The 13827-nt window shown below is 54.9% G+C and overlaps 1 protein-coding gene across 3 annotated transcripts; it reads right to left on the reverse strand.

The window, feature by feature from the left end:
* Positions 1-447: 447 nt before the first annotated feature.
* On the reverse strand, positions 448-13552 carry EPS8L3 (EPS8 signaling adaptor L3). Of its 3 annotated transcripts, none has more exons than XM_040471242.1 (19): positions 13425-13552; positions 10981-11035; positions 10765-10829; positions 9256-9414; positions 8811-8960; positions 8639-8694; positions 8103-8236; positions 7900-8015; positions 7518-7638; positions 7369-7430; positions 7039-7113; positions 6533-6681; positions 3365-3446; positions 3072-3106; positions 2376-2562; positions 2051-2170; positions 1681-1754; positions 1061-1193; positions 448-797 (listed from the first exon to the last, which is right to left on the reverse strand). In XM_040471242.1, exons 2-19 carry the CDS (start codon positions 11009-11011, stop codon positions 786-788), a joined length of 1761 nt encoding a protein of 586 aa, XP_040327176.1. In that variant the 5' UTR covers positions 11012-11035; positions 13425-13552; the 3' UTR covers positions 448-785. The 3 variants fall into 3 exon arrangements, with proteins under 3 accessions (XP_040327176.1, XP_040327177.1, XP_040327178.1); XM_040471243.1 differs by having other exon boundaries at positions 10981-11030; positions 13425-13550; XM_040471244.1 differs by lacking the exons at positions 448-797; positions 1061-1193 and adding an exon at positions 1256-1341.
* Positions 13553-13827: the final 275 nt, after the last annotated feature.

Genomic DNA, 13827 nt, shown 5'->3' on the forward strand with positions numbered 1-13827 from the left:
AGGGGGCAGCAGTCGCATTAAAAGAGGCAGTTGCCAAGTAGAGCCTGGAGCCACTGCCTTGCTTGTTAGTGCTTCTCTGGATCACCCGCGACTGTGACCCAAACCTACCGCTGTCAGCCCGAGTACCCTTTGCTCCTGTGCAGTGTGGTGCCCCAGCTCTCCTGGGTGCCTGGGGACCTACTGGGAGCAGTGTACACAGAAGGGTAAAGATGGTGAGCACAGCCTTCCTGATTTTGGAGTTTGTTTTAGAAAGGGTAAGGAGAGCTTGGGCCATAATTCTCAAATTCTCTTGGCTCCAGGTTTGCAGTGCGATTCCCACTCAATTCAGACAGTCCGGCCCAGGGATGGTGTGGAGCTGCTGCTGTTTCATGCCCGGTGTCCCACCTCTCCCCGCCTCCCTGCCTTGGGCCCCCATCAGGCCCAGAAGAAGCTTCAGGGAGGAACATACGAAGCTCAAAGATGCTTTTATTGGGAGGCGGGGGGGGGGGGGGGGGGGTGTTGCTGAACGGAGACCTGACCAATCTGGCATTAGTGCTCCAGGCTTAGGAAAGAGATACAATAAATAGGTGGTAACTGGGGGAGAGGGGGGTCCCTCAACACAGCGAGAAGGGAAAACGTTTGTCTCAACCTCCGGGCTTGCTCATCCTCTTTGCTGTGTGAGCTGGGGTGTGGGGTTCACCGCAAACTGGGGACCTCAGAGTGGATTTCTCAGGGCTCCACAAAGAATCAGATCTGCCATCTTGCTTGTGAGAGGGTCTTGGTCTTAGAGGTGTTTGGGTTGGTGCCTAATGGCTCATCTGAGGAGAGAAAACAACCGAGGTGAGGCCACTACCAGGTGAGGGACCCCCAGAGCTCATGCCATCAACTGGGTTGGAGCCTCAAGGCATGCCTGAGCGGGTGGAGTTGAGCCTCTGGGTGAATATCCCCTGCGCCCGGTACCTGCCACACTCAGTTCTAGCCCGGGGCTGGGCCCGCAGGCTTGTCCACCTGGCACTCTCGTTCCCACCCAGGGAGCATCGCGCATTTCCCACAGGGGTCAGTGCCCCCCGGCTGTCCTCACCCCCAGCATCCTTTTAACAGCTTCCAACCGCGCCAGGACTCGTGGGGCCTCCTGTGGACACAACATCTGAAGCTCCCCAGGTCTCATGTGAAGCAGCTGGTTCCCTCTCAGGAACCTGAGGCTCCTCACCGTGCTGGGAACAAGAACAGCAGAAGCTGTCAGTGGTAGAGCAGAAGGACTCGGGCCCGAGTACTTGGGGCTTGGTATATTTTGGAGTGTCGTGTGAGGAGCTGTGTGGGCTTGGAGGCTGGGGTTACAGGAGGACTCATGGAGCAGGGTGCCTGGAGGTGAAGGAGTAAGATACCCATGTCGGCTTAAACCAGTGTCAGAACTCCTGGGTTTGAACAGAGAAATGCCCTGGAAGAGAATTTTGTGGTGGGAAGGGGTGGCTGGCGGCTGAGTTTCTTCCTGAGTTCCCTCTGGTCCTGCCACCTTCCCGGAGGCGGAGGCTCCTCACTCAGTGCTCTAGAAGGGCATGGGCACGCCCGTTCTTCTGCTCTCTTTAACTCAGCAGAGGTAGCACTGCGCCGTGTATATTCTGGGTCTCCAGGCTTCCTTGGTTATTATCTGAGTCCTTTACGAAGGTTCTCCCAACACACCCTGTGGGGCTAGGCACTTACATGGTGGAGAAGTTCTCTGCCTGCAGCCAGGCTGTGACTTCCTCAGGCGTTGAGCTAAGTCGAAGCATTGGAGCCTAGAATCAGGGGAGATGAGATGAGAGGCCATCTCGTCTCATTTCTACCCACAAACCCCATCATCTGGGCCCCTTCTCTTGACTCCTATTGGATCACTCATCCCGTTTCATGGTTTGCTTGTCTGGTGGGGACAAGGCTTGATCTCTGCTCTGGCCCCATGATAAACTTGGCACACAGGAAACCTGCGACACTACTGATTAAATCACACCAGGGCTATCTCCTCCGCTTGTCATTGAATCCTTCCTGCCCCCCACCTCCGACTTAGAGCGTCTGGATAGTCTAGGTTGGGTAGTACCCGAGAAGGCGGCTGGCTCTGGGACCCCGACTGTTGAGGCTCTAGGATGTTGCTGGGAATGTAGCCACTCTGTCCCTTCTCATTCTTCACCAGCCACCACCGCTTGCTCTGGTCCAGAACCTGCCAAGAATCACCCCTAACTCCTCAGTCACCCGAGCTTCTGTCCACCCCCACACCCCCACAAAGCTTTCTTCCTTCCTGCCCTTCCTCACCCTCCTTCTCCCTATCTAGGCCACCCACCCCAGCAGCCCCACACCTGGACCACCAACGCCTATGGCTCCCACCAACCACCATCTTCTTTTCTAGGCTCAAGCCCGTGTCTCACCTCCAGCACCTCTCCCTGGGCCACAGTCAGTTCCTGTGGGTTCCTAGCTTCAAACTCATAGAGAACTTGCATTTTCAGGGCTGGCTTGGCAAGTCTGGGGCTGGAGGGCACGTGGTTGGGGTCCCCGGGCTGAGGGCCATGGTGGTGTATCTCCTCTTGAGCAAAGTAGGTGCTCCCTAACGCGGGGCTTCCCCCCCAACCACACACAGAGTCAGGATGGCTGGAGAATGGAGCCTCAGAGACTGAGTCCCTGTCCCAGCCCCAGAGACCCAGATATCTCCTGCCTGGAGTCTGGTGGTGACTTTTCGGCTGCCACAGAGGTGTAGTGGCCGGTCAGTGTAAGGTGGGCTTAGGGTGGGGGCTTCTGCAGGCAGGAGGGGTCTGAAATGTCTCTGATTTCTGAAGACTCTTCTAGGAGTGGACTTTTCTATGTCTGAGCTCTCCTCTGAGCGCTTTATCTCTGAGCTCTGGGAAATCAGAGGCATGTGTGGACAGTATCACGAGAAGGATTGGAGTCTGGGAAGGTGAAAAAACTGCTTTTTCACCCGAGGTAGGGGAGGGATGTGCTGTACACACGCATGTCTGGCTAAAAGAGAGCCCAGACGGTCTCTGAGATGTAGAATCCACAGATCCACAGGGTCAGTCCTATCCCTCCCTCCCCAGAATCATACAGCCCTGACTAAGTCCAGGGCATACCGGAGGGAAGTAGAGTCCTGGTATCCTGAGGGGGCCTGTAGGGAAAGAACAGAGAGAGCAGGAGCAGGCAGTCAGCCAACATGGCGGTGGGGAGCTGGGGTATCAGACCACAGAACCACTCACACACAAACCTGTCCCATATCCGCTCCCCTGCCTGTCCACCACACAGATCTGGGTACCCACGTGGCCCCGCCTACCACTTAATTTTCATGTGACCGTGGTTTGGACCGAATGGGCAGAAAGTAGCCAGAGATCAGGGCATTGAGCAGGACTCTTTGCTAAGCTCCCCTTACCTGGTTGGAGTGTTCTGGAAGCTGCCAACCATCATAGAATGTGGGTTGATAGGGCAGGGGTTCACTGCCTGTCCAGTTGGCCCTGGGGAGAGAACAATGCTGAGTCCACTCCGTGCCAGGCTGTTGGATGTGGAGAGGGAGGGGATGGCCAGATCTTCTAGGTAAGGGAGGTCATGGTCCGTGTGCACAGATGAAAGGCCCCAGACACCCACACAGTGTCACAGTTAAGCTGAACGCATCCCACCGTGTGAGTATCTGTAGGCCAGCCTCACCTCTGCCTGTGAAGTGCAGATACATCAACTCCAGAAGAACACACTAAGCGCTTTATGGCACTGACTTGGGGTGTGGATCAAAGGGGTGGAACCGAAGACTGTTAGGGCTGGAAGACCCCCTCAGGGTCTCAGGCAGTGTTTTTCTAACCTGTTTTTCATTTCTTGGCATCAGATCTCTTTCTGTTTAGCTAACTAGTGTGTGGGACTTCACCTTGCAGTCACAGGAGCTGCTGTGGTTAATGTAGGGTGGGGGCTGCTACTTGCCTCCCAGCCCCCTGCCACCCCCCCCACCCCCCACCCCCACCCCTGCACCCACTGCAGGAAGGGCAGGCTCGCGCTGCTAAGAGTCTTCTCCATCTGCCTGTCCCGGGGAATCCCCACTCAGCTTGCGGAAGTTCCCTCCCTTCCTCATAGGGGCAGAAGTGATCATTTCCTCTTGGAATAGCCCGGGTTACTGCTCCTCTCCCACTGTGTTACACACACGTCCCACGTGCCTGTGTTTCTTACTCCAGGGAGCTCCTTGAGAGCTCTATCCTGAGTACAGTGGGCAGCACATTGGAAAGAGCTCATAAATATCTACTCAGTGGGAACAAATAAATCATTCCCTCTTCTGAATGTTTTTTTAATGTTTATTTATTTTGAGAGAGAGAGAGAGAGAGAGAGAGAGAGTGGGGGAGGAGCACAGAGCGAGGGAGAGAGAGAATCTCAAGCAGGCTCTGCACTATCAGTTCAGAGCCTGATGTGGGGCTCGAACCCATGAGCTGTGAGATCAAGACCTGAGCCGAAGTCGGACGCTTAATAGACCGAGCCACCCAGACGCCCCCATTTCCTCTTATGAATCTTTTTAGTTGGTTCCTTTTCTTTACCCTAAAAACATGCTCAAGTCTTCCCTTGACCCTGCTAATACTCCTTTTTGGCAGTCATTCTATGACCTTCTCTTTTCTAAGAATATGTCTTTATGCCCTGCCCACATTATCTTTATGCCCTGCCCAATACTGGCCTTGTGTGGTCTCCCTCCTTCCAGGTTACCACCCCATTTAGTGTTATTTATAACTTCTGGTCAGTTTGCCTAAAATCAAGTCACCTAAATATAATTTGCCCAAACTCAACTCTTTTGAGGGTTTTTACATCCTTTTGGTTAGTCTCTTTTTTGTACTTGTCTTTCAATTCACTCATTCACTGATTTGTGGTCATTTTAAGAAATTGGAGAACATTTTAGGGCACATTTGACTTCACTTTATATTTAAAAATGAAACAGAGACAGAAAGGAGAATAAAAGTTACCAGGTGCTGGGGAGAGGGAGGAACAGGTACAGAGTTCTGTTTGGCGTGATGGGAGAGTTCTGGAAATGGATAGTGGTGATGGTTGCACAACACTGAGAAGGTACCTAAAGCTACCAAATCATCCACTTTAAAATGGTAAATTTTATCTAATGCATATTCTACCACAATAAGGTAAATAAGTTAAATTGGGCCATAATTCATGTCTTTAGATGGACTGGACAAAAAATTCTTCTAATGAGGCTGAAATGAAAAGAACCCTCCACGTTTGGCAAGAGACTCACTAGCACAGCTGGCTCGTTTCCTGGTTGACGCCTCTCTCTCCTTCTCAAACCTCTTCTCTCTTGGTTTTCATGCCTCTGCTCTTTTGTTTCTCCTTTTAACTCCCTGGCATTTCTCTTTGCCTCCTTGACCTCTTTGGCCACCAACACATGGAAGTGTCTCTTCTCTCACGGGCTCTGGCAGGCCTCACTGATTTAAGGGAGCTCCCTGGGCTCCCTCTGGGGCCCTAGTCTCTAGAGGGCTCCAGCTGTCACTTCTGTGCTGACTTAAACCCACAAGCCAGCTGGGACCTCTCTCTTGAGGACCGGGCCACCCTGTGTCTGGTGAATGTTTCACTGACACCTCGGCTCAGCGTATCCCAGCTGGTTTCACCTCCCGCTCACTCCCCATGGCTGTCTCATTGCCGTGGCCTGATTAGCTCACTGCCCATCTCACAGTAATACCAGTGTGGGATCTCTCTTTCTCTCTCACCCCCTTGGCCTGTTGGTTGCCAGGCCTTATTGATGTTACATTTGCATCTCTTATGTCAGTAATTCTTAAGTTCTGGCTGGATTGAGACAGTTTCCACTTTGTCCTTGGCAAAAATGAGAAAATATTTTACTTTATTACGTTGTTAATTTTTGAGGTGTTTTTTTTTTTTTTACAAGTTTTTTTTTTTAATGTTTGTTTTTGAGAGAGCGGAAGAGACAGAGAGAGAGCGTGAGTTGGGGAGAGCGGAGAGAGAGGGAGACACAGAATCCAAAGTAGGCGCCAGGCTCTGAGCTGTCAGCACAGAGCCTGACTCGGGGCTCAAACTCACAGACCGTGAGATCATGACCTGAGCTGAAGTCAGACACTTAACCAACTGAGCCACCCAGGTGCCCCTGAAGTTTTTTTCTAATGTTTATTTTTGAGAGAGTGAGCGTGAGTGGGGCAGGGGGAGGGGCAGAGAGAGAAGGAGACAGAGGATCCAAAACAGGCTCCAGTGCGGACCCCGACATGAAGCTTGAACCCACGAACCTCGGGATCATGACCTGAGCCAAAGTGAGACACTTAACCGACTGAGCCCAGGCACCCTAAGAAAATATTTTAATAGCAGTTTACCAGCTCTGCTTTCTTGGGAAGCATTGTTCTTTTCTCCTTCAGTGGTGGGTGACGTGAGTGGTAGGTTTTGGTTTTTTTTAATTGTTTATAGTCAGTCTAATAAAAAGTTGGGACCTCCATGTTGGGTCCCCCCTGAATTTGTTTTGAGATATTTCTAGTTTGTGACAATGTAGAGCCTGCCATCTCCAGTGTCGTGCCTGATGTCCCCATGCTCCTCACCCCGATTCAGTTCAGGCCTGGTCCTCACTCACCGGCTGGTAGTCCAGGCCACACCCAGACCCTTCCAGAAGTCACTCTCATGTGGGCTTAGGCAGGACTGCAGCAGGTCGATGGCTTTGGGGGTGAGGAGGGGTGAAATCACTCGGGTGGCCAGGCCGGGCTCCGAGCACTGGGCCAGGATCTAGGGGAGAAATGGAAGGTGTCAGGAAGCCCAGGCTCCCCCACGGCTAAGGAGGAGTGGAAGGGCCTGGAATCCCTGGCTTCCCACCCTTGCAGTGCTGCGTAGCCTCAGGCCTCCTGCTCTTTCCTGTGTCTCTTGGATCCCTGGTGTCCCTGGCTCCGACCCCAGCCCATCTAGCTTGTTGAGGGGTTCTGCACACAGGCGGGATGGTATCTTGGAGCCAATGAGGAGGTTGTATTGTGGTGAGCAAGGTGCAGACCCCACAGCCTCCCTCTGCCCCCCTGCCTTCCACCGTGGCCTCTGCTCCATCTTAATGGAGCCTATCTCTCTTTATCACCCTATCATCCCCAAACTCACGAAGTGTAGAAGTTGGAAGAGGGTGTGCACGAACTCGGGGGCATTCTTCTCCGGCAGCCAGATGGCCAGCTTCCCCTGGGGACACAGGGCGTTATGTGCTACTACCTGTCATCCTTCCCTACCTTTACCAGGACCACAGGGCCCCATAATTGTTCAGAGCTTCGGTTGGGAGCCTGGCACGCTCCAAAGGAGTCCCACGAGGAGGAGGGGGAGGTTCTAAGGGGTGAAGTTAGAGAAGGAAAGGATTTGGGGCATCTACAAGACCAGAGAGGAGGGCGCTGCTGGCGTGGGGGAAGGGGAAGGCTGTGGAACTTGTGAGGAGCCACATACCAGGAGGTTGAAGCTGTACTTGACTTTCTGGAAGCAGTCAATGTACTGTGCCTGTGTCATCCCTAAAGGGGATGGGGGAAAGGGTGGTGGGTTGTAGATGATCCCAGGACCACACCCCCCACCCTTCTCCCCCAGCCCTCAGCACTCACCCCACTGATCCTTGCCCTTTTTCTTCCCCAGTCTCTTCTTCTTATGACTGTTCTTTGCCTGGGCCTCCTTCAGCATTCTCACAAACAGCTCGATGTCTCTAAGGATGTGGCTTAGTATCTCCTGGACCCCAAACAACCCATGCCCTTGAATGGGCAGTTGGGCCCATCCTGGAATGCCCAACCCTGCTCCCAACCCCTCCCCACCTCCAACAGGAGCCTGAGGCTCAGTCCAGGGTCCGACCAAACCTCCCTATCCCTCCTCAGCCCTAGGCCTTCCTTGGCCATCCTGGCACCTGGCCTCCTGGGCGCAGGGGAAGGGTTGATGTCTTCCCTTGGGCCAGGCCCAGAAAGCCTCAGCAAACCCAAGACAATCTATAATTACCTCATCCCTCTCTGGGTTCTCGGGGGATGGGGACTGGCTTGGAGGAGGGAGAGTGAAGGTGCTTTGTTCTCGGGCACTGGAGTGGCGTGGCAGGGACCTTGGAGATGGTGGCATGTCTGCAATGTAAGGGGACCATGGCCCAGAGGCTCTTTGATCTTTGTTCCAAACCTTCCTTTCCATCTGCCCTCATGCCCCAGACTTACTGTGCTCTGGGGTCATCCAGTAGGGCTGTTCTGGAGAGGGCCCCTGCTCCGGAGAGGGTAACTGCTCCTTAGGGAACGGTCTTTCCGGAGGAGGCCCCCTCCATCTGTTTTGGCCTGGGGCTCCAGACTGGGGTCTGGTGAGCACATAATGGGGACACAGTTTTGATGGGGTTCTTGGGACAGAGGCTCTGTTTATATTTCTGCCCCAGGACTGAGGGATTTTACCACCTCTCTCCAGAAGCCCCACCTGCCCTGCTCCCTGGTCTCCATCGGGACTCCACCCTGCCTCATCTGCCTGCCCTCCAGGTCCTCTCGGTCCCATGTCAGTCTCCAGGGCAGTCTTCAGTGTTCCCTGGTCCTGGCCTTAGCCTCTGCCCTATGCCCATTGGCAAGTCCCAGCCTGATCCCTTCCCAGTTCCAGGCCCAGGTTGGTTGGGCCACAGGCCTCTGGGCTCCCCCAGATGTGGGGCCGGGACCTGGCCCTCCCAGGCCCAAGTCCTGAGGTCCTGATGGGGGTCGGGGCAGAGACTGCCTACTTTTGCTGTTGGTCGTCCTCCAGGGCCTTCTGCAGGCTGGTCCTCAGTTGCTCTGCCTGGAGGAAGCAGCAGTCAGTGAGGCTATGTATATGTGTGGGGAGTGTCAGGGGGAGAGTGATGGTCAATGGACCCTATACCCACTCTCTCCCCAATCCTACCCCTGGTCACTCACCCCCACTTCCTGGCACTGGAAGAGCAGAGTGCTGGTGCCTGGCAAGCCCGACTCCCGTACTGTGATGGACAGGACGGAGTTGAAGGAGCAAGTGTTGAGCGCCACATCCATGGCCTGGATGCTGTCCAGGCGGTAAGAGTCCAGCTCCTCCTGGGCCGGACAGAGAGTTGGGCTGTGAGGCCCCTGAGAGCCATGGTGGCTCCTGGAAACTCCTAACCTGGGTTGCCTCAGCTCTCCTAGTGGCCTGGGGCAGGTGTGTCGTCTTCCTTGACCCCTGTGCCTCTGTCCCCCATCTCCTCCTAGGCCTGGGTGTGTATTGTATATGGGGACAGTTGGCTGCCTTTTGGGGCACGGAAGGGTGAAGTCCGTGCCTGGTGCCTGCTTTTCTACAATCTACAATCTATGGTAGCTATGATCCATTGCAGAGGACAGTGGGAGGGCTGACCTTTGTCTCAATGTCCAGCAGCTGGAGCCAGCCATCTCTGACCTGCAGGAACAAGTCCTGACTCCACACCCAGCCCTGAGCATCCACCTCCTGCAGTCTCTTCAGGGCATCCTTGGGCTCTTGGACTTTCTGAGTCCCCAGCTTACATGTCATCAGGTGCTGAGGGGGAAAAGAGGTTTGGAGAGGGGGCTCACAGGTTGTAGTAGGCAGGGGTGGGGTGGTGGAAAGGCAGCAGACGAGGAAGACATCCCTCCTTGTAAGGGATGTCCCAGGCCATCCCCGTATAGAAGCCTTCAAGGGTCAGTGGGAGGGCTAGGTTGGGCTAGGACAGGGCCCCCAAGTCAGGGTCTGATGAGCTGCACGAAAGGGTTTCAGAGTCTGGAGGAAGGACAATCATGACCGTTAACAGTCCAGGCCAGTTGAAGGGGCTGGATGGTGGTAGATATGGGTTCCAAAGAGCCAACAAATAAAGTCTGCACTCCTCTGAGTAGAATGTAGGACCTTCAGATTCCGTCCCTGCCTTCCTTGGCTCCAGTTGGGAATCCACCATCGTAGCCTGGTCCTTCTCTTCACTGACCTAGCATTCCTGCCTCTCTGACATTTCTCATGCTGTTCCCTGTACCCAGAATGCTTTTCCCACCTCTGCTAGTCCATCCCTTCCCAGTCGTGCAGGAAGATTAAGAGCCCCCTCCCTGATTCTTGCCCGGCGAGGTCCATAGTCATCTGTCTCCACTCAGAGCCTTGCCCACGGCTGCTCTGATCACGTTTTTGTGGTTATTGTCCTTCCTCGAGGAGACCTCTGCCTTCTCCCATCCAAATGCCACCCCTTGTCCTTGCCCCCAGGCCCTTGTTGGGGGGCAGCTGTCTGCCTGATCCCCCTGCCCTGCTCTCTGCCCAGTCCCCAGTGCCTCTCCATGAGTTCACGCTGCCTGCATGTTCAGGGGTCCCTGACCTCATGAGCAAACGCCTGGCATCCTGGACATGTCTCCCCTTGCTCTCACCTGCCAGGCCTAAATGGAGCCTGTTCCCAGCCCCCACCTCTGTCATGAAGCCCAGGACTCCTGGCCCCAGCCCAGCTGGCTGAGGGAGCCCCACCTCTGCTGCCCTGTGAGCCTCCAGACCACCGCCCCTGTGCCCCTCTCTGCTTGTTCTCCCGGAGAGCCTAAATTTGCCACTGCCCGGGGGCTGTTTCTACCCCAGATACTTCAGCCTGGTCAGGTATATGCTCCTCCCCACCACGTCCTTCCAGCCTGTGCTCTCCCTGCGGTGTTGACAGGCCTTCGGGCAACCAGATCTCACAGCGCCAGTGTTGTCCAGCCAGGCAGGGCCAGAGCCTCCGTGCCAGCCTCCAAGTAGCTTGTTTGTGTCTGCCCTGGGAACTCAAGTCCAGACATTTCTCCTCTGAGACAGTGGGCTGTTCAAGTCCTTGCAGGGACCGCTGTCCTCACATATTTCTGCCTCCAGCCAGGCCAGATCCTGGGCAGAGAGCAGCTCCTCAGGGTTACTCACCTCCACCCTGTGCTGCAGGCAGGTGGGGTCTGTGGAGAGGTTCTGTGAGTACTCCTTCCGGTGCACTGCAGGGGTGCAAAGCAAGGGGATGGAGACACAAGAACAGGGCAGGGGAGACATGCAACTACAGGGGGGAGTCAGTGAGGGGAGGGAGACCCCCGAGGGCAGTGGGTTGGGGTGGGGGGAAGGGGAGAAGGGACCGGTGGGGGAGCTTACGGTAAATGGCTCTGCTGCTCGGCCGGGACATGTTCGATGTCTCCTAGAGTCTACACTGAACCAAAGAGATAGCCATCAGGGCCGGGGAGGAGAGCTACCAGGGCAGAATGGGGTAGGAGGGCTGCTCTTGCAGTTCAACCCTCACCCAGGCCTGAGGCTCGGGCCAGGCTCTGACCCGGGGCCTCCAGGACCAGGCCAGAAACTTCTGGCTCCAGGGGCCTTTCTGGAATCATCTTCAGATATGCCACTCTCTGAGGAGCCCCATCTTGGCTGGGCCCGGGGGCCCCAAGGCAGGCTCCTCGCTCCCCATCATTTGGTCAGTAAGGCTCATCCCTGTGGGCTCAGGAAAGCTGGGTGGACGGGCACCTGGGAACATATCCTGCCTTGGGCCTGGATGTGAAAGATGCCAGGTCCATGGGGCGTACCTAGCTTCTGGAGGAAAAGCATCAGGTGCGGCAGCCTTCCTTGCCAAAGCAAGTCTCTTGTCCAAACCTGGACTAGTTCTGCAAATGTCACTCCTTAAGCTGTGGGCCCACTTAGGAGGGATGTGTGTGTGTGTGTGTGTGTGTGTGTGTGTGTGTGTGTGTGTCTGCATGCACACGTGTAGGCATGTTTATGATGGGGCTTTGTAGGATTTGTCAATGATTTGCATTTCTCTGAATGTCTTATCAAGATTCCTGTCTCTTCACCTTTCTATTAGCTGAACCCTTGGTCCAGGGCCCCTCCCTACCCAGTCCTTTAAATCCAGCTCAAGGGTCACCTCCTCAGTGAAGCCCCCCTCAACCACCACACTCTCCCCTGCCCAGAATACCCTCCTGATGTCGCACCGACCTTGTCTGTTTCTCTCTGGCAAAGACAGCCACTCTGGTGGTGGGCCTGGTGCCATGCCCCTTACAAACATCATTTTTTAAATTATTTTTTAAATGTTTATTTATTTTTGAGAGAGAGAGAGAGAGAGAGAGAAAGTGTGAGCAGGGGAGGGGCAGAGAGAGAGGGAGACACAGAATCTGAAGCAGGCTCCAGGCTCTGAGCTGTCAGCACAGAGCCCGATGTGGGGCTCAAACTCATGCACTGCGAGATCATGACCTGAGCCGAAGTCGGATGCTCAACCAACTGAGCCAGCCAGGTGCCCCACAAACATCATATTTAATTTCCATCTACCATCGCTTATACTTCTTTGGCTCTGTGTGTTAAGCCCTGTTCTATCGACTTCACTTTCGTCAATTCATTTAATCCTCAGAACAAACTCACCAGGTGGGTACCGTTATTATTCCATTTACCAGATGAGGACTCTGAGGCTCAAGGAGGGTAACAGGCCTGAGGTCACCAGAGAGTCTTTACTGGAGAATGAACAGCCTGTCGCAGCCCTGTCTGGCTGCAAACCCCATGCTTTCATTGTTTTTGTATGCCTCTGTCATTGGGCTGTGACCTGCTGAGGACAGACTGGTCTTGCCACCACTCTCTCTCCAGTGCCTTCTTGGCACAGAGAGGTTCTAGAATACAAATATGTTGAAATGGGATGAAGGTAAAAGCAGGGCATGCGCATGTGTGGGGTGGGGTGGGAGTTAACTGAGCATGTGGGTCAAGGGTGAGTGCTATTTGAATGACACATGTACGCATCATGGACGGGGTATTAAGTTTGTGGATGTCAGGTATCTACATGGTGTGCCTGCGCAGAAACCCTGAAATATCCCGGGCAAAGTGCAAGAGAGCGGCCCACACCCGTTTATGAGGACTCTTATGAAAATAGCAGAGGATTTGATAAGATGACTCAAGTGATGGGGAAATCAGTTGCTAAGAAACAATTGAAGGATTGTGGAGAAGGCGGCTGGCTCTGTGTTCCTTGTTTGGGAGCACCTCATCCCCCTCCAAGAGTAAGGGGTGCTAGAAGCCCGCTCCTCCTCCTCAGTCTACCCCACCTCCTTACTCCCCCCACCTAGAATACTTCCTGCTTCTAGATCCAGAAGTGAAAGAAGAGAGAATGAGCTTGGCCATGGTTAGCGGCTGCCCTGCTCCCCTCCCCCCATGCCAGGATGGTCCCTCTGGGTCCCTGTGGGCAGGTCCAGAGAACCATCTGAAGCTCCAAGATCCCAGACCACAGGAGATGGGAGCCAACTGGCTTTGGCCCGTAGGACTATGGCAGCCTAGTTTTCCCTATGTATCCCCTGAATTTAGGGGCTGAGAGCAGGGAAGGGGTGTCTACATCACAGAAGTCACAGAGGAGGAGCCCAGAGATGCTTCTGGAGCCCTGGCTCCCCCTGCTCTGCTTCCTAGCCAGCTAGCGGGCAGCTGAGTCCCAGCCCTTTTTTGGGCTTGCTCTTCGGGGCTGCATCTGGGAATGGGCTGGAGACCTTGGCCCTGGGAAGACCCTAAGTTGTTCCCACCTCCCTGGGATCCCCTGCAGCTGGGCAGACCCCTGGTCTTCCTGAAGGCCAGACCCTTACCTGTGTTCCAGTGAGGCTTGTCCCCCTGGGGGGGCTGGTGTCTGAGCTGACGTTCCGGTGCTGGTGCCGGGAGGGCAGTGGCTTCTCTGCTTTTGGCCACAGACAGAGGCCCTGTGACCAGGAGGGCCCTGGGTGAGCAGGCGGGCCTTATGATGATGAGGCCATGAGGCAGCCACACCTGTGCTCTTTGGACTCTGGTGGATGTAGAGGCTTCCTAGGCCACCACCCACTCAGCATGGAAGCCTGGATCTGTGGCTGTGCCAAACTTAGCCAGAGATCCCTGCTTCCCAGCTTCCTTCTCTGCTTGCCCCTGGTGTTAGGGGGTGGCCTCCTCTTCCCTCCGCCTTTTGGGTACCTCCTCTCAGGCCCCAGGTCGGCATCAGGCACTAAGACGGGGACCAGA

The sequence above is a fragment of the Herpailurus yagouaroundi genome, unplaced genomic scaffold, assembly GCF_014898765.1.
Source record: "Herpailurus yagouaroundi ecotype Mexico unplaced genomic scaffold, PumYag 77, whole genome shotgun sequence".
Classification (NCBI taxonomy): domain Eukaryota; kingdom Metazoa; phylum Chordata; class Mammalia; order Carnivora; family Felidae; genus Herpailurus; species Herpailurus yagouaroundi.